At 44.0% G+C, this 19,706-nt stretch overlaps 1 protein-coding gene across 1 annotated transcript in view; it reads right to left on the reverse strand.

The window, feature by feature from the left end:
- Positions 1-1,744: 1,744 nt before the first annotated feature.
- Tmeff2 (transmembrane protein with EGF like and two follistatin like domains 2) overlaps positions 1,745-19,706 on the reverse strand; it is a 268,529-nt gene continuing 250,567 nt past the window's right edge. The window contains exon 10 of the mRNA XM_041668473.1: positions 1,745-2,692. Coding sequence (XP_041524407.1) covers positions 2,680-2,692 — 13 coding nt within the window. The 3' untranslated portion in view covers positions 1,745-2,679. The remainder of the gene's footprint in view (positions 2,693-19,706) is intronic.

Here is a 19,706-nt window from a genome sequence, read left to right on the forward strand (position 1 = left end):
GTTAGATATGAATAAGAAGTTTTGGTGTACTATTGCATAGTAAACTGGCTAGAGTAATGATGATGATAATACTTATATTGTATATTTCAAAATACTAGAAGAAAGCTGTTTGCATGCTTCGAACACAGAGAAATGCTGAGGTTCATACATTGAACCCAATGTGAATGCCACACAATGTCCACATGCATTTCAACATCACATGGACTCCCATGCTACGCACATTTTCTGTTATCTATCCTCAAAAATAAAATTTATTTAGTCAGGTATGGGGTTGCATGCCTGTAATCTTAGCGCTCAAAATTCTGAGCCCGTAGGAGAAGACTGTGGGTTTAAAACTAGCCTAGGCTACACGGAAAGTTTGAAGCTAATCTGTGTAATATACTGAGACTAAAAATAATTTACATAGAAATAGAAAAGCAGAGTTTAAACTTAGAAAAAGTCAGACTGAGGACAACTTCTTTCTACCATCCTGAGCTGAATCCCCTGGCAGACTGCTCTTGAGGTGGTTAATAAGAGGGACATGTTTTGTTAATTCCCTATCTCACCATCTATCTTCCTAAGAAGTCTTTTTTTTAATTGATTTTTATTGAACTCTACATTTTTCTCTGCTCCCCTTCTTGCCTCTCCCCTCCTCCCTCCAACCCTCCCCAAGGCCACCAGGCCCCCCCCCCATTAGAAGTCTTGTTTGGAAATCATCTGTTCTGGGAATTTTTATTTACATTTGGTCTGTTGGTTAGACCCTGGGACCTCGTGTATTTTCTTCTGTTTGTTCTAATGCCTATGGCCTGTGTCTTTTAACAAAGATGGAAGCAGAAGTCTTCTCACATCTTCCGTAGAGACGGAAGCCCAGAATCCATGGATTCCCCCTTCATCTCCTTCGCATCCCTTTGCATAGCCTTTGCATTTTCTAGTTGGGTTTCTGGCTTTGCTGTACGTAAAGGGGTTTGTTTCTTCTGCCTTGGTGTCCCTTCGAGGAACTTTAGTGATTGCTTCATGGGCTATTTGTTTTCAGTTTGATTCTGTCCTGCTCTACATTTCTTTTTCTTTGACAATAACAAATTTTACCTTAAAAAAAAAAAACTTTGTGTGATCTCATTACGTTATCGGTTTGGCGTTTAGGTGATTGGGGCACACACTTTTCCTGGCTCCCAAGCATTACGACCATCTCTAGAGATGCTTGTTTATTTAAAAAATCAACTTCTAATTATCTATGGATGTACCTTCTCCTTAACATTTCTTTTTCTCTTTTAAGATTGCAAATGCACAAGATGAAACTTCCACCTCGTGGATGTCTAGATAGATCATGAGCGTAGTTGATATTAAAGATTGATTCTCCATCTGAATCCTTCTGACTTCATTTCTCAGCCTGCACATGGGATGCCCACGATCCATGTTTTCTTTCGGGAGTCCGTGAGCCATTCTTTTCCGCGGCTACAGACCAGCCTCCTGGGCTGCAGCTTAGAAAGGCTTTTTCGTTCTCTCATTTCCTGATGGATCCGTGGGGGGAAAGCTTGGTTGGATTTGGGGAAACCCAGAAGGAGCTCACTTGTGATTTGTAATTTACATTTGTTACTAACCCATCAAATGTGATCAAAGGCTGATCTTATGTGCTGGATAAATGACATAGAGCATCATTCAGTGTCTCATAGAAATGCCACGTACCTTATACACCAAGTTTAAGATATTCTGACTGCCATATTTAAAAAGAAGCAAAAAGCAACTGGTGAGGGTGGCTTTAATAGTGTGTTTTATTCAACCCAAATAACTGATGTGAAATATTTCATTCCAAACTAGACACAACAAGAATGCTCAGTAGTTGTATTTGACAGTGGATATTGTGCAGGGCACTGCCGCTCTTGCTCGAGATTATGTATAGTTATAGAGGGGCTCCTTAGAAAACAACAACCTCATCATCTTAGCCTCTCTGGAAGTCATTTTGAATGTCTATGCAGAATTCTGCTCACACCTGTGATAGCACATCGCCATAGCCAAGTCTGAAGGAGGCCTTTTAACTGACAAGAAGATGATGAATATATTTAACTGTATTACTCTAATATACTTGCCCCATCTCTTCTAATTAAAATAAGATTATCTTACAACTTCTGAAATGAAGATCTGTCATAATAGACTTAGAACTGTGATGGAAATGTTTTCATTAAATGCAAAGATACCCTGCGAGGCATACCATTTGCTCTCAAATTTTTAATACCATTAATATACCCTTTTAATCTCCGAGGCATTTAGAATTTAATCGGGACTCCTTAAAGAATAACAGAATTATAAGGCTCGCAAAGTTGCTTGAAGTTGGAAGTACTCACAGTCCACGGCTCGGGTAAGTGCAAAATTCTTCACTTGGCTGAATGCGCATGTTTTTGGTGACTCCTCCACAGGCGTCAGAAGCCACGTTTGTTGGGGGTAAAGTGGGGCTGTCCCAAAGAGCGTGGAAGTGGCGATTCATCACGTTTTCCAGTACTTGTTCTTGGTTGTAGTGCAAGCCCGTGACTTGACTGAGCGTCCTTCAAGAGCCTGTCTTCACAGACACAGGGACGTGGTGCCCGGGGCCTGAAAATCTGATCTCTGCTTCACAGAGCAACTAGGGAGGATATTGTAGTTACAGATTCACCAGCTTCTTTCACCTCGTACTTCACACAGAGGGTTCTGATATTTTGGGTTCCTCTATCAGATGAGCTTCCTGTAGACAGTAAATATTATTTTGTTACCTGTGTTGTTTCATGTCTCATTTTCTAATCAGATTACAGTCAGTAATAATAGGGTGTCCCCTGAGGGTTTTATCTTATTTTTTTTTTTTATGCTTGAGTTTTAATAGATAGAGCAATTGTCTACTAAGGGTTAGAAGAACACGATTCTGTTCCTCCCTCTTTTAGGGGTAGCTTGAAGTTTGTTTTCTCTTAACACTTAAAGCCACTCCACTGGTATAACTCAGAGATGGTTAGGGAAAAATTCAGAGAGGAATATGATAAGATGTTGCTGCTCTAGTCAGAAAGTTACGGTTCTTGGTATTTTCTCCAATAAGCGCTTTCTTCCCAAACAGGATGCCACCTACCACCGGGGTATAGAAATATTTCCTGTAACTCAGGTCCGTAAGAGACATGCAGTAATCAGCATATGGTCTCCTCGGAACCACGATTCTGCTAGATCCAAGAAAGGCTTTTCAAAGAAAATAGACGAGAGTCCCGAGATACTAACACTAAGACTCAATTGGATACTATAAGCAGGGAAGACCCGCAGGGGGTTTGAGTGACAGCCCAGAGAGCCACTTGCACAGCGGGCATCCAGCTTCCGTTGATAACCCCGGAAACTGCCGCAAAGGTTCAGTCCGTCCTTAGAAAGCTTCATTCAGTACTTCCCCGTAGTATCAAATGAATCTGCCTTCGAACCCAATGCTCTGGATTCTAGGTAGCCAGCAATGCGCAGGCATCACCTGGGGGAAAGGTTGCCAGAACAACAGAGATTCTCTTACGTCCAATTTTTGGACCAGTATAGATGTTTTATTTTTGTCTTGTTATCTCTTTTCGAATTCCTCCTAATTTTAGTTTCTAACTAAACCCCTCCTCTTCGTCGTCATCCTTCACCCTTCTCCCCTTTCTGCTCCTTCTAAAAACTTTGTTCCAATAGTCTGTTTCCTCAAGGTTAAGTAAGCTCTTGGCCCTTCGCTAGCCCGATCATCTCCAAGGCTTATCTGTACTTTTCCATCTGTTTCCTTTAACCGTCCCTTTCCATTGGCCAGCAGCCCTGGGCAGCCGAACCTTCATTATAACAAGAAACATTTTAGTATTCCCTGCCATCCAGCTCTGAAACCGGCCTAGCCGCGGAAAGCCCCTGATTTCCAGGGTGCTTGTGAGTAAAATAGGTTAGTTGAGCCAACTGCAGGGTTTTAAGGTTTTCATGTTAAGCACCTGTATTTGTAGCTGTGGAAGAACGGCTTGTATTCAACGATTGACATCCACAATGTCTCAGAGGCATGCCTCCATCAAGACCATGGTGAAAGTTCAATTGTGCCTGACACACAGGGTTGGTAACAGGGCTATAGGTCTGGGGGGTGGGGGGTTGTTTGATCGTCCTCAAAGCTACCAAATTTGTAGCATTGGAACCAATTTGCTATTATGGGCTGCTTTTGAAGGCATCTTAAATGGTAACTGTTTGTTCAAACAAAATGTTTTAGCACTTCAGTTACCAGCATTTAGAACATTTTTCCTCCTTGGCTGCTTCTGACCTTTCTAGTCTGTATTTTAAAGATCCCTAGACACCCCGGCTGAGGGGTGCCCATGCTGAAACTGACCTTTCAGCCTCCCAGAGTGCCCATTGCTCCTTTGAACTTGTGCTTGACTCACCTTTATTCTTCCCTGTAAGCCACGGGTCAGAAGCGATTCCTTCCCGGTGGCACAATGACTTGGTGATGCGATTGGCTTCGTGTGAGTTAGGAGGGCTTGCGTTTATTCAGTTAGAACTGGCTGGTTTAGAGCCTCAGCTGACTTCTGCTTTTTTTTTTTTAATTTTACATTGATATTGTACCAGGTGGATAGACAAATGTCCTTTATCAGAATCACCTGGGGTGCTAATTAAATCTTTAAATTCCCAAGCCTGCTGTATCTGAAGACAGGGAACTAGGGTACAGGATTTTGTTCAGAACAGATTTCTCAGATGGTTTTCTTTTTTTTAAATATTTATTTATTTATTATGTATACAACATTCCTTCCATGCCTGCCTGCATGTCAGAAGAGGGCACCAGATCTCATTACAGATGGTTGTGAGCCACCATGTGGTTGCTGGGAATTGAACTCAGGAGCAGGCAATGCTCTTAACCACTGAGCCATCTCTCCAGCCCCCTCAGATGGTTTTCATGCATTCAAAAATTGTCATATGCTTCCCTCCTTCCCTCCCTCCCTCCCTGCCTCCCTCCCTCCCTTTCTTTTGTTCTTTCTTTCTAGTGCCCAGGAGTGAACTCAAAGTCTCATGCCTCCATGCTCTGCCTACTGAGCTATAGCCCCAGACTTCCTTATTTGAGAGTTTAAAATGCTCCTGAGGTATTTATCAAACGTGGCACAGAGGACAACAACAGAGCACCCTCTTTTAGCACAGCTTCAGGAGGTCCTTGCACACGTTTGAAGAAATGCAGCTCTCCCTTTTGGGTCTCATAATCCCCAAATTAAAAAAAGCATTGAGTCCCCGCCAAGGCACAGTTAAGGCCTCTCCACTACTGTAGCTGGTCCTTCCTTCTGTTCTTTGGTATGAATGGTACTAGCATGTCACAACTTCTTATCTGGTAGCTGTGCACTATGTGCAAAACACTGGTTACAAAAAGACGAGACTCCTCTTAAAGGGAAAGCTGAATTCTCTCCTTGGTGTTGGAAAACACCCCCAGGTGGCCTTTCTCATGAGTGGGAAGGCTGTGAACCATGAATGTTCCATGAGCAGAGCGTGGTAACAGGAAATAGTCTCAAGTAACAGCAAGAGATCTAAGTGACGGATTTGAGAGCTGAGCTCAATTTGGGGGGTCATAGGTGATGATCGTAATAAAGGGAAAGTCCAGACTAAGTCAGTCTCAAATGTGACTTTGTACGGCTGTAAACTGACCCACTAGGTCTGCAGCGTGGACACACTGGTGAGGTATCAGAAGCAGGTTCTTTTGACTAAATAATAAGCCCTCACCGTTAGGAAATATCAGAGGCAACAGTAAGGAGGCAGGAGGTCCTTTAAGGAAACCACAGTGACTGGGCTGGCAGCCTCACTGCCCCTTTGGAAACTGTGTCCGCGTATTTTTTAGTACATGATACTACTCTCTGCCACCCATCCCTCCAGCTGATTGTTCAAAGAGAGGAGCGCTTGCTCAAGCTTACTCTTTTGGATTTCTTTGAAGAAAGTGTGACTTAAGAACAAGAGATCATAGACAGGAAAGCTTTCTCTGGTGACCTTCGTTAGATTTCTGGCAGCGTTAGATATTCATCTAACTTTCTGCTGTTGACCACTCTGGCTCTCTTACTTTTTTTTTTTTTTAAGCTTTCCAGCAAACCCTTTCCAGAATTTTTCAAATGGAAGGAATTTAGCCTTATACAGTGACAGAGTCTGCTTAGACTATTTCTTTCTATAGTTTATGCAGACTGAACATATACTGGCATAGAAGTCAGATAGCTGGACGGCGAGGTCCAGGGGAAAGCGGGCCTTTTGCAGGCCCAGCTGCTGCCTGACTAGTGGCTAGCCTGCAGATGAGCAGCTGTGCATGTCTGCAACAAAGCAGGTGCTGATTTATTGCCACATGCCAACTTTGTGCATGTCTGCAACAAAGTGGTGTTGGTCATTGCCACATCCCAACTTCCTTTTTTACATGCTTAAGAGTAAAGGATTTTTTCATTATTTTTAAAAATGTATTTTACATACCAACCACAGTTTCTCCTCCCACTCTCCCAGTTCCCTCTCTTCCCTCATCCACTCCTCCATCTCCACTTAGATGGGGAGAGGCCTCCCATGGGAATCAACAAAGCATGGAACGGCAAACTGAGGCAGGCCTAAGCTCCTCACCCATGCATCAGGGATGAACAAGGCATCCCACCATAGGGAATAGGTTTCAAAGAACCAACTCATTCATTAGGAGCAGGTCCTGGTCCCACTGCTAGGGGCCCCACAAAAGACCAAGTTGCACAATTATCACCCGGATGCAAAGGACTTAGGTCCGTCCCATGCTGGCTCCCTAGTGGTCCATCTAGAGTCTTGATAAGACCCATAGAGCTCAGAATTCATGCAGAAAAATCACCATTAAGGTTCTATTTCTCTAGGATGAATGTCAGAGCTCAATTCTATATATGTTCCCTGTTGAGATCTACTATATTATTCTAAAATCTAGTAGATAAAAGCAGCAAATATTAGCTCGTAATTTCTATGGGTCAAGAATGTTCACACTGTTTCTTCAGGAGGTTCTAGATTAATGTTTCTCACAGGGACTGCCAGCATATAGGTTGGAGGTGCATTTGTCTGAAGGGCCAGTGGACAAAGGAGCTGTATCCAGGCTAACTTGTGTGGGTATTGAGAGGCCTCAGTTCTTGCTTCATGAACTATTTCATAGCATTGGTTTGTCCTTTTGCTCAGAGAAATTGATGCATGGCTACCATTTTAAAACTCAACCTTGACATGTTCTTTTCATTAGAGACCACTATGTGTAAACCATCAGTTAAGGACAGGCTGACATTGGGCATTACTAGCAGAAAGAAGGATTGTGAGGTTTCTTATGCTGCCCCCCACACCCTTAGATTTTCTTTTGTATTTTTGTTGTATGTGAAACCTAAATTACCTTATCTAAAGCTATGCAAATATCCTAATGAGACAGAACTGCAATAATCTAAGGAAGAGTTTGGGTTTCACAATGGTAAGGACAAGGGAGAGGCCATAATACTTATTAGGAAGTTATACTTGACCAACCTGGGCATGTGGGAGAGTAATAGCGAGTTAGAAAAATGATTTTCTACTTTGGCCATGTGTTTACTCAATCCGTAACTTGGGGTAAATTCTAAACCATAATTAGTTACCACACCTGCTAGATGGTAACTATCTGCCGGGGTAGACTGCACAGCACATATGGTGGAGTTCTCTGGCAGGATTGGTAAAGGGATTCATCAGAGGTAAAGGGGATAGGCAAGGGATTGTGGTTGAGGACACATACCCTGTCTAGGCACAAGGGGGATCAATTATGTATCTGCTACTCGTTAGCGGTGTTGACAGGACACATCCAACCTGCTGTGGCAGGGCAGAGCTAGAGTTTGACTCCGCGTTAGGACACTCGGGCAGAGCGGAGCTTATCGAAGTGCCTCACGCCATTTCCCTCAGTCAAGCTAAGAGAAAGATCTCATTCAGTACAATACACCGCCCACTGACCCGTTAACAGGAGATTCCTCTTCACGTTCTCACGGGTGCAGCATGGTAGAAAAGCTTCCTGCGTCTTGTGTTCTAACAACTCTCCAGATCAGATGTCAGCGCCCCGCAGAGCGCCAGCCTGGCTAGGCATGGCATGTGGCTGCAGTAAGGCTCTGCCATCCAGCTTTCCTCCCGCCCAGCTGCCTGCCTTCATCAGCTCCAACAGCCATGACGGTGCCACTCCCACGCAATTCAGCATACAGCGTTCCGGGGGTTCCTAAGCATTGGGTTGGAACCAAGCAACAGACGGAGAGGTTCTGCTGTGGAGAGGCTGTAAGGAGAGGTGGACAGTGAGGCAGGGAGCCAAATGGGCCTTCTGAAAGACGCAGGTCCCGAAAGCAAGGTGGTTCAGCTGTGGAGATTCCTAGGAAGCTGCGGTTTTCACACCCTTCCTTTCTTGTCTTTCCCTTCTTTCCTGTGACCGATGCTCATACGGAGGAAGCCTCCGCTGCTCATTTCCTGGCAATAGCCCTGTGTCTTCTTGGCCCCACAGGTAGGAACTTCTCTCGAAGGCTGAGCCCCGACAACTCCATTATTCTTGAAGGAAGCAGCCAACGTGGTGCAGATGGTATTTGAAATGGATTTGTTTCTGTGTCAACTGCTCTGTTCTGAACATAAACATCAATTCAGTGACTTCACTGTTGTAAGTGATAAGTTGCCGCAGCATCGCTTGTGTCTGAGTTAAACGACAGCAGCAAAATGGAAAATCACCATTAAAAGGCTATATTTGCATATTTTATGCTGTCAAAGAACACGGCACTAATGTAGCATAAGGAGAATTCTTAAACAGAAACATTGCAGCTTTCAAAATCGAAGGAAGACTTTTTAAAGTGCCGAAATTTCATTTATAAAAAGAAACAGGGAACGTTTATTTCTCTGGCAAAATAATAAGAGCACTTTCTGGTGACATTTTTAATAGCATATTAATTTGAAATGGTAATTTTGAGAAGTAATTTCATTTACATAAACACCAAATGCATCCTAAATGCTCGGCATTATCATAATGACTGGAAATTAAATTAATAATGATAGGGATTTAAAATCTGACATAACCTCCTTGAATTTTTGTATTTACTCCTATTGAGTTTGCCTGCTCAACTTCATTTGTTTTAGTTTTGCAGAGCTGAACGATTCTTCTTCAGCTTCGGGAGTTTGGAATTGACTCTCAAGAGGTAGTCACAGGAAAGTGAGCCAGCCAGGCACTTTAGCAGCTGCTAGGCCTAACTGGTCAAAGGTACAGAGGCAGGCATGCAAACAGACATGCAGGCATGCACACGAACACACACACACACACACACACACACACGCACACATGCACACACGCGCGCACACAGACACCATAATGTTAATATTTTGGCTGCTACGTTGCTGTGTTTTGCTGAGATGGGTGAACTAAATGGCTGTTCTTTTAATAATAAGGGCGCGCGGGGGGGGGGGGGAGGGAGTCTTTTCAAAGTTATAGCTAAGTTATTGTATCAGATCAAGACAGGGAGGTATAAAGCCCACAAGGAGGGGAGAAAACGTTTCTCTTCCTACCCTGAAGAAGCATACAAGCGCTATAAACAGTTTTGATGGTGGGATTCCTTAGGGTGGCCTCTTGGTTTCTTTCCTTCTCTTTCAAGTGCAGGCCATGATGGTCAGCGAACCTCATCCTGCTGATTGCAGGATCTTCCGTGAGACACAAGACAGAGGGCGATCTTGCTTTCAGAAGGCTTGAGCAGTTTGGGGATTCAAAGGTTGAGAAAAGAACCTGGAATTTGTCTGTTAGATGAGCGATTCCTAGGGCGGACAGTTCTCTCGGGAAATGTCAACACAACCCAGCACTTTCAGTCACATGCTCCACTCCATGCGTTTGCTGGTTGGCAAGGCTTTGCCACTGTGGTTCAAGTCCTTGATCTCTTTGCTTCCTAGACTAGCTTATGACAAGAAAGTCGTGAGGATAGGCCACCGATTCTGAATTACAGGGCAGAACAGGCACGAGATGCCCCACCCACGCCTCTCTTCTGCTCCTAGAAGGCTTTGCCCGCACAATTTCCTCACGCTTTGGCCATAATACCTCAGGGTATCCCGGTTCTCAGAGGAGACTTCTGAAACGGCGCATGCGCCACAGCTGCTTTACCAAGACAGTGTTTGTCCTGTCGATCCCAGGCGGCTCTTCATCATTTTCTTAAGTTTCCATCTGCCCGAGGGTTTCAAAACATTAACTAAAATGGAACGAGAGGATGAATTCCCTCAATTTACTCCAAATTCTTTATTCTGCGATTTTCACTGAGCTCGAAGAACACGGCAACAGAATGAACCAATCACCGGTGGACTGAACGGCCTGGCTTCAGAGAGCTGACAGTCTGTGTAGTAAGGCAGTCTCCACTCGGAAATTAGAAGTTCAGGGCAAGTTCTTTGGGTGAATCCCACGCACTCAGTGCGGCAGGTCTTACAGTTGGAAAACCCCGTTATAGTTAGCCACGGCTGTCATCGCACTGAATCCGCCGTTCCTAATATTCTTCTGTTGTCACGGCCCTTTTTCTGGAGCAGTTCATTGGGCCCCAGACAGATATGAATGGGCTCAATGGAGACAACAAACACAGCACAATTAAATATCGCCGGAGCATCTGATTGGCTGTTTTTAAGCCAAGGAGGGGGCTGACGATGGAATTTTAGCAATAGATCCATAAACACATAACAGTAATATCTGCGGTTAAAATCAGTTTAATATCCTCTAGTATCGTTTTATGGCTCCCCTCCCCCCGTAGAGTTTGGTCTGACAGATTTAAGGTCTTTTACCTGCTAACCGATTCTATGAATCTTTAACGGAGTAGGCTCTTCTTACCTGAAATTCTAAAGCAACATAGTATATTAGGAGAAAGATGCCTTGATAAATCGCCTTTGCTAACCTCTCCTCTCAACTCCTCCACCCGCCATAAAATGTTTGGAGAGTAAAATCCAAGGCTGTTTCCTGTTCTCCAGTGGCCTCTCCGTTTGTCATTTTGGAGGGGAGTTTATTCAGAATACAGTTATTTCATTTATAACTGACCTCATGGAAAGATTCATTTCACGGTTCTTTCCTTGGTGGCTTTGGAAGCACTGTCTTAGGTGGCTAAGGTTTTTCTTTTGTGTCCATTCAAATGAATGGGTAAGAATAGAATTGGGACCTGGGATGTAAACCAGAGATCAGGTTGTAGGCTACTCCTGAGGCCGTCAGCCCAGCCAACTTTATGTGTGCTTGAGTTTCATCCCGTGCCTCGGTTTGCCTTCCGGCAATTCTGACCTCTGATACTTAGAGCCACTTCAAATCTGCTCTTTCCTTTTACAAAAGAAAGACTCGACAGATAAGTAATCGTAGAAATAAAACGGGGCTTATTTATTTCCATTTTAGCTTTTCAAATGTCTGTGTCTGACACGTAGAGACTCCCATAATGCCCCTGCCTCACTGCTTTCTACATGATCCCTGTGCTGTCCCTGTCTCTTTCTTTGGCAATTGGTGTCACAAAGCCCTGTCTCCTCTTGCTGCCTAAGATGGGTGCTGGAAAGATAGAATGAGAGACAAAGAAAGACCGTGGTTTCGTACGTGCGTCTTGGAGTTCAAGCGCCTTTCAGAAACAACAGATCATTTTCATCTGACATCCCCTAATTAAATTGATCGGGAGATAAAATACATCCAACAAGTGTCAGAATTATGGAAGTTAAAAAGCTCAGAGAGTTGCAAAAGCCATTTCGGGCTCCTGAACCTTCAGGAAAGGGAATGTCCTTGAAAGGTCTCCTAGCAGGGAGTTAGAGACCTCAGCTGGGGGCCTGCTGTCAGGTTGTAATCAGGATAATTTATAGCACAGCAGCTCAGTCCTTTGCCTCACCAGGGGGCCACCTGGAAGTTAGTCAGCTGGAGGCAAGACCAGAATAAAGGAAGGGGAAAGGAAAATGAATGGTAAACTCCCTCCAAGGAGTCTGTGCTATACTGCACACTTCAGGGCATCTTTCCCGGGGAATCTAACTTTCAAAAGGGAACACATCTTCAGTTTCTACGTATATGTGCTATTAGAGAGATGACTAGCAAGACCAAGTCAGTACTCTGCCAGCATGTCCCATCCTAAGACCAACAGGGTAGAGTGGTAATGGGGGAATTATGTAGGTCTAGTTGGACTGTTCCAGTGTCTGTGGGGAGAGCTTGGGCTGGAGCCAGGAGATCCCTACTGAACGCGGGAAGCGCCGCTTCGTGGATTGAACCCTGAACTCTGGAAGAATGAGAAAAGCTAGCTGAGAATACTCTGCCTCACAACCAAGCAAGGACGGACTTGCTCTCTGATCCTGCCTATGGATGCGATATAGCCAGCTGTTTGAGTTGCTTCGACATCATGGAGATGATGGGCTGGAACCTGGAAATGAGCTAAAAGCTAAATCCTTCCTATCCCCAGTTGTTCTCTGTCGAGATAATTTATCACAGCCACAGAAATGAAACCAGGACAGGGCGGTTCATTGCATTGCCCCCAAACTCAGCGAAGGGTCCCGACTGACATCGAGGTATGGGTTTTAATTCATCTGTTTAGCTCCAAACCCAACAATGTTCCTTTGAGTCCGATCACTCTTTGGGTCTGAGCTTGTGAGGCATCTGGTATTGTGCAGACTCAACAACAACAACAACAAATCAAAGAATGGAAGCTTCAAGGCCAATGCCAGCGTTTGAAAAGAAAGGGTGTTATAACACTGGGCAGAAGAGGAAACGGCTTAGGGAGAGCAAGTCAAGGGAACAGAGATGTCTTGGTTTGATGGAAGCAAAGCCAGACAACGGGAATCAAACATTGGATCTCTGTAATGGGGCTGGAGCACTGACAGAGACATTTGTGCTGGTGGGAAGAAGGGAGTAAAACACAGAAGAATGGATCTTTTCCTGAATTCCCAGTGGCTCCATGCTCTCTCGAGACCACCTCAAGAAATCCTGGGAAATCTTCCTCACAGATGATAGCAACTTAGACCTGAACATGCCTCTCCACACGGTGTTCTGTTACAGAATGAATGGCAAGAATTAGGAAGGATAGGCTGGAAGGTGGTGGTGCACGCCTTTAATCCCAGCACTTAGGAGGCAGAGACAGGCGGATCTCTGTGAGTTCGAGGCCAACCTGGTCTACAAGAGCTAGTTCCAGGATAGCTAGGACTATTACACAGGGAAACCCTGTCTCGAAAAACAAAACAAAACAAAACAAACAAACAAACAAAAGAATTATGCAGGAAAATAGTTTTTTTTTCCTAGAGCATTCTTCTACACATAAATGCAAATCTTGGTTAATAGTCTTCAGTTAACGGTCCTTCCAGAACAGTGCTTGGCAGGTTGTAGGACCAGAGTCTAGAAGTAGAACTTCAAAGGGGAAGCACCGAGCTTAGAAATGAGAAGCTCTCTGTTCATGCACCAACTATAAGATCCCATTTCTGATTTTGATCTGTGGTTGCTTTTGCAAGCGCCATCTGCTCAGAGTAGCTCTCTCTCTTCCACACTTTCCTTAGGAGCGCGCTGGATAGCTTGTTTTTCTCTTTCCCCCTGCAAAGCCTTTCTTTTCGTTAGCCAGCTCTTCTGTGTACTGGGTGAAAACGGGGTTGAGGAGGTGGAAACATGAAATTGTCATCTTTTGTGGTCAGCCGGCACAGGGAGCATTTGATCTCCTTGAAGTCTTTTTGTGCAGTTTTCTGAGAAGCATTGACTCATCCCCACTGAACTGATAATGATGGAGCCTTCAATCATTTTCTTATTCTGCCAGCTCAATGAATTTCTTCAACTCCATTTCTGCCAGCAGGTCTGGCAGAGGTGGAAGGGAGGTTAAAAAAAAAAAAGGAACACAACAGAACAGAAAACAAAACAAACACAAAAGAAACTGCCTTTTGGCGAGGGCTGTAGGAAACTTCGCTTTTAGTTCTCTTTTAATGTGTAAACTGTGTGTTTCTCAGACAGAAACTCTATTCATGTTCATGGCAACGGAAATGCAGAAGAAACGGCAGAAGTAAGATGAGAGAAGCGGCAGCTATAGTCACACTGCGGTCAAAGCAGCGCCAGATGGATGCCCTTTAGGAAAAGCCTTTCCTCCTAGCCGCCCTAGTGAGCCAGAGGCTCCTTCTTTGTCCAGGCTAGATTCTTCATCCAGAGGCTTCATCTCCACCCTGAGCAGACAACTTCCGAACTCTAGATCCGCCCTTGCTACAAAGCAACCGAGCTCATTTGAGCTCATTTCAGAATGGGACAACTTCCCCTTAACCCTGGGTTCCAGACAGAGTGACTCCATTTACACATCATGCTGGAACTGGCAAGGAACACTTCAGTGGCGATCCTGCACCTCCAGAATTCCCTTCCACTGATTGGACCCACTGGCTGTCACGGGGAGGCTGAATGCTAAGGCATGGACTGTTCTCCACGGGCAAGCCTCTCTCCCGGAATCCCTGTATGACTGTAATTAGGCAGGAGACTTAATTTTATGTAAATCATGCGCTACTGTAATTGGGCGCAAGTGCACAGTCATGTACATCTTATTTAAAAGTGAAATATAATGTCGTTCTGCGGATGCTGGGGCAGCAGACTCTCAGCCCTCTGGGGGCACGTCGGGAGCAAACGCTGGCTGTTTACAAGACTCACTCTTTGGTCGGTGAGTTTAATTACAAATCATGCCGCTCTGCTTGGCACTGCCCTGTGAAGGATTGAGCCACCTGCCTCCCGAAAGGCTGAAGGTACAGACCGGGGCTTCCCTCCCCATTTCTCTCTTCACCCCGACTTAGAGAACAGCCATTTTTCTCTTTCTATTCATCTTTTCAAACCCAAACAGTGTTTTCCAGTGGCTTTCTCTGCTTGGCAGTCCCAACCCATATATCCCCAGGCAGACTGCAGAGGGATTTGTCTTCTGGAAGCCAGGACTAGTCGCTTTCCTTTTTTAGCTTGTCTTTTCTAATGTGACGCGGGATTGCTTTATGATCCCAGGATTTTGTTTTCCAAGTGCGGGCGGATTAGATACCATCCAGAAGTCTGTGTTTGTGATTGCTACTCCTCCTTCTGCACAGCCCCGAGAGGGAGGCTGGCCCTGGATGCAGGGGGATGCAGAGCTTTCACTGGTCCTCTCTTCTTTATCTAGATGGCTCATCTTGGACTTGGGACAGGGTTGCCCAGCAGAATATAAAACATCTAAAGCATCTAATTTACATATCTCAAGGTCAAGATTTGTGAGGAAGAAAATATGCAGGGCATTGAATGTTTATTTTAAACACAGTCTGTCCTCATCCAGAGGCCTGAAAACTCATCTGGGGGGAGTTGTACTGCGGCTTCATTCTTGCCCAGCTTGCCAGGCCAGCTACTCTGCCAGCAAACTTGAGGTACAGTGGGTTAGCCACCCCAGACTTCAGGGCAGGAGGCCTCTGGATACCCCATTTTGCGCTCCTTGCATTCTGGCTGTCATTCCACATCCCAAAAACCCTGCTCAAATGCTTCCCATTCATTTCCTCTAGAAGGGGTATTTGAAAAACATGACTCTTATTCCTCTTTTCGAGCTGTCCACTTCCTGCCCACCAGGTATTTGATATGCCCATCTCTCTCACCATCCCATAACCTTTCATTTTCTACCCAGGTCTTGTCTGTCCTTCGTGTTGTCATTGTTTAGTTGGAGGTTCTTTGATGTGGGAGGTCCTTCTGTCTGTGTGTTGCTTGTATTGGTTAATGAATAAAGAAACTGCCTTGGCCTGTTGATAGGGTAGAACTTAGGTAGGCGGGGAAAACTAAACTGAATGCTGGGAGGAAGAAGGGTGGGGTCAGGGAGGGAAGCCATGGAGCTGCAAAAGACAGACTCTGGGAACTTTAGCTGGTAAGCCACATGGTAATACACAGACTAATAGAAATGGGTTAAATTAATATGTAAGAGTTAGCCAATAAGAAGCTAGAGCTAATGGGCCATGCAGTGATTTAATTAATATGGTTTCTGTGTGATTATTTTGGGGCTAAACTAGCTGGATGGCAGGAAATCAACAAGCAACCCTTCCCCCAACAGTTCTTTTATGATATACCATCAGTATAGAGGACATATATGGATGTGAACAATTGAAGGGACTTCTAAGATATGCCAACATGTTCCCTGTTGGCCAAAGTGCTTCACCTTCATTTTTGTTCTTACAAACAGACTCCTTAGAATAACTTGTAGCAAAGCATAGTAGAATAAAATGTCTCTGTTGGACCAGTTTGTTCAGGGAATTCAGTGTCTCTTTCTACTAGGCAATTTCAGCTTGGGCAGTGAGGGGCAGTTCTTTGCATATTTATTTAAGCAATATATTTTTGCATACATATAATGTATGTGCATGTATGTGTGCATGTATGTTCTTGTATGTGTGCATGCATATGCATGCCCATGAATGAGGTCATTCTTGGGCATCATGGTACTGTACCTCAATCACTACTCACCTTTTTATTTTTATATTTATTTATTTATTTATTTATTTATTTATTATGTATATAATAGTCTGTCTGTGTGTATGCCCAAAGGCCAGAAGAGGGCACCAGACCCCATTACAGATGGTTGTGAGCCACCATGTGGTTGCTGGGAATTGAACTCAGGACCTTTGGAAGAGCAGGCAATGCTCTTAACCTCTGAGCCATCTCTCCAGCCCCTCACCTTTTTATTTTTAATGTATTACCTATCTATTGTCTTCCTATCTGTCTATCATCTATCTATCTATCTATCTATCTATCTATCTATCTATCTATCTATCTTCTATCATTTTTAGCAAGTAGGATAGGCTGGGTGACCAGTATACCCCAGGGATCTGCCTGTCTTTATGTACTCAGCACAGGGATTAGTACATGCCACAATGCCTGCCTCTTTTATACATATTCTCTAGCAACTGAAATTGGGCCATAAAACCTGCTATTAAATTTTGTATTGTGTTCATGTTTGAACATATATAGAAATTATCAGAAATGATATCCAATGATATCCACAAATACAATGATGTTTTCTCTTGGCTTTTATATGATTATGTTTTGTTTGTGTTTAGCTACATATTCTAATCTCAAGCATCATTTGAGCATTCTTTCTTAATATATTTATTAAATTACCTGTTATACAGTGATGACAATCTGGGGCATTGCTCTGTGCTTTGTGTTCATGAAGAGCTGGACTCCTGTAAAAGACTCCTATTCTCTACGTCTAAGCTCAGGGAGGACTAAGCTGGAGACTGTGCCTCCAAGGGCTGCAACAAAGATGGATGCTTCCTCCCGTGCATAAAAGACGTGGTTACCATTCTGAGAATGAGAGGAAGTCCACCGAGAGGAGATATCCATGGGGTGGAAGGGCATGCAGTCATCTCAAAATACACCCCGAAGAATGGGTTTGATTGTGGGGGTCCTGGGAGTTGTTTTCTCAGGATGGTTATAGTGCCCACGCCTCGTGTGGAGCCAGTGCCTTTACTGGATCAGGAAGGCTCAGCACAGGACCTGGTCTACTGCGACATGTCCTTTTGTCCGTCCTCCCGACAGTAACTGATTTTGTTCTGTTAGCTCATGTAAGCTTTTGCCCTTTCTGGACTGAGAACACAAAGGCAAATGCTATTTCTTTCACTTCTTACTTCATGGGAGGTTAGTAATGACAACTTACTGAAAAACTGAAAGAAAACAGGATATTCAAGTTAGCCTATATACCATTCGAAGCTCAACTTAGCTTGCATCCCAAGAATAGCTGGACCAGTAAAGTAGATTTCCAACCACGGTGAGACTGGATATCAGCACATCTTATATATGTTCTGATGTTGCCTTCAGAGGGCCATGTTCAGTCATAGATTTATGTTCTGGTTATAAAACTAATCCCATTACTTCATATAACCCTTCATCCTTCCTCTGTCTTTTATGGGTGCTTCCTGTGGATGCTCATATAGAGATATCAATTAATTCAATGAAGAAGCTTTCATTATTGATATCCAGATGATTAATTATGTAAGTAAAATGTCTCCTGTAATTGAGGAAGAGCAGTCTATACAGGTGCGGCCCGACTTGGCAAATGGAAACAGCATCCCGAGGACAAACATTAGCAGGGTCTAATGTGACTTTGAGATAAACCTTGTCATAGTTCAAGTCTCTGCAGTGGCTTCTCTGCTTGGATCGGCCAGAGCGGTACTGACTCATCCCGGTCCTAAAACACAATGGGCTTGATGCTACAAACATTATCAGGATCTTAAGGAAAAGAATGATGCTCCCCACCCCCACCCCGCTCCCTGCCACCAGACTTTTCAGACATGATACTAATGGATGAATTTGGGGGAAATTGAGTTGTATTCTTTTTGATCTTTGATCTCTATATCACCCTCGTTTTCCAGAACTAAAATCAGCTAAGACACAAGAAGCAGTCCTTTGAGTGATTGTGACGCTGGACTCTGTCTAACTCGGACTGTGTGATTCCCATCATGTATATAACTCTGCTGATAAACTATGCTTTATCAGAACTGTTTACTGTTACCATAAATATTTATCATGGCTCTACAAAAGGATTTCCATATATTTCCATTTTACTCTGTGGATGCCAGTGTTCCCGAGCCCCCAAACATCGATTGATGCGATTTCTCTTAGTCGTCACATTGTGTGCGGGAAGATGCTGCTTTCTCCATTTTAAACAGGAGGCATAGGGAACTTGGGCAAATTGCCCAAGGCTAAGTAGGTAATAAAGTAGGCCTTAAGCCGGGACCCACATCTGCCTCATCTCAGAAGCCGAATTCTCGATATTAAACTCAGTTTGAAGCCACATCCTGAAATAGCTCACTCTTTTTTAATTCTCTAAGCAGAACTTAAAGGTTATTTTATTTTATTTAGTGGCTTGATAAATCCTTGTCTGTCACTCACCTTCACCTCCTCTGAAAGGAGAGATCTGTTCCTACCCCATGCTATTCAATAGGCCAACAATAGTATCAGGCATTGGATAGAGACCTAGTAAATGCTTGTAGAATAAGTGAAAAACTTTAGCGAGCCTTGGCTCTTTAGATTCACATCACTGTTAGGCTAAGAGAAAGACTGACTTGCATAAATAAATGTCACCCAGCACGGAAAGTTCCCCAACATGATCAGGAGATGGGCCCGTGTTTGTGGGGGCTTCTGTGAGAATCTTATTTTCCCAGAGCGTTGTAAAGACAGGGGCGTGAGGATGGTGTGGAGGGTACAAAATGGCAGAAGACCCTAGAATGGTGACGGGAGTGAAGCCATTCTGTGTAGGTCATTGTGGAAAGGTCTGGAGGACATCCCGGAGGGCAGGATTCCCAACCACTAGGCAATGACCGGAAGGACAGTCTTTGTTACCTCCCGTGTTATCCTTCTTTTACCTCAGACTCCACCTTGGGTCTCTGAGAACTGTAAGTCAAGGAACCAAGATGGTTTGGTAGTGAGTTCTTTTCAGGTAAGGATTTCTTTGGAGATTTTCACAGCATAGAAGGGGGGGTTGTCATTTCTGACCCTCAGTAAATCCAGAATGTGTTGTAAATGTATACTGAAGGGGATCTTTAGGTATTCATTTAAAAACCATTTGAATTGCTGTTTATAGTAAGCAACCGTAATAGTTAATGTGTCTTTGATAGCAGTAGTAAAAATAAAGTCCCTTTTTCTGAACATGCACACACTTAGGACTAAGGTGATGGGTTGACAAATATATGGAAGAATTCAGTTCAAAGATGTGAAGTGTTTGGCTCAGGGCTCCCTAGTAGCACTGGGGGCCCAGGAGGAATTTAACAAAGTAGGGGAGGTGACTCCTACATTTACTTTCTGCAAGCTGTTCTGTATGTTGGACAGATGAGATCGC

This window comes from Microtus oregoni, unplaced genomic scaffold (genome assembly GCF_018167655.1).
Source record: "Microtus oregoni isolate MIOR12 unplaced genomic scaffold, Mior012 000018F_ref0000195, whole genome shotgun sequence".
NCBI classification, from domain to species: domain Eukaryota; kingdom Metazoa; phylum Chordata; class Mammalia; order Rodentia; family Cricetidae; genus Microtus; species Microtus oregoni.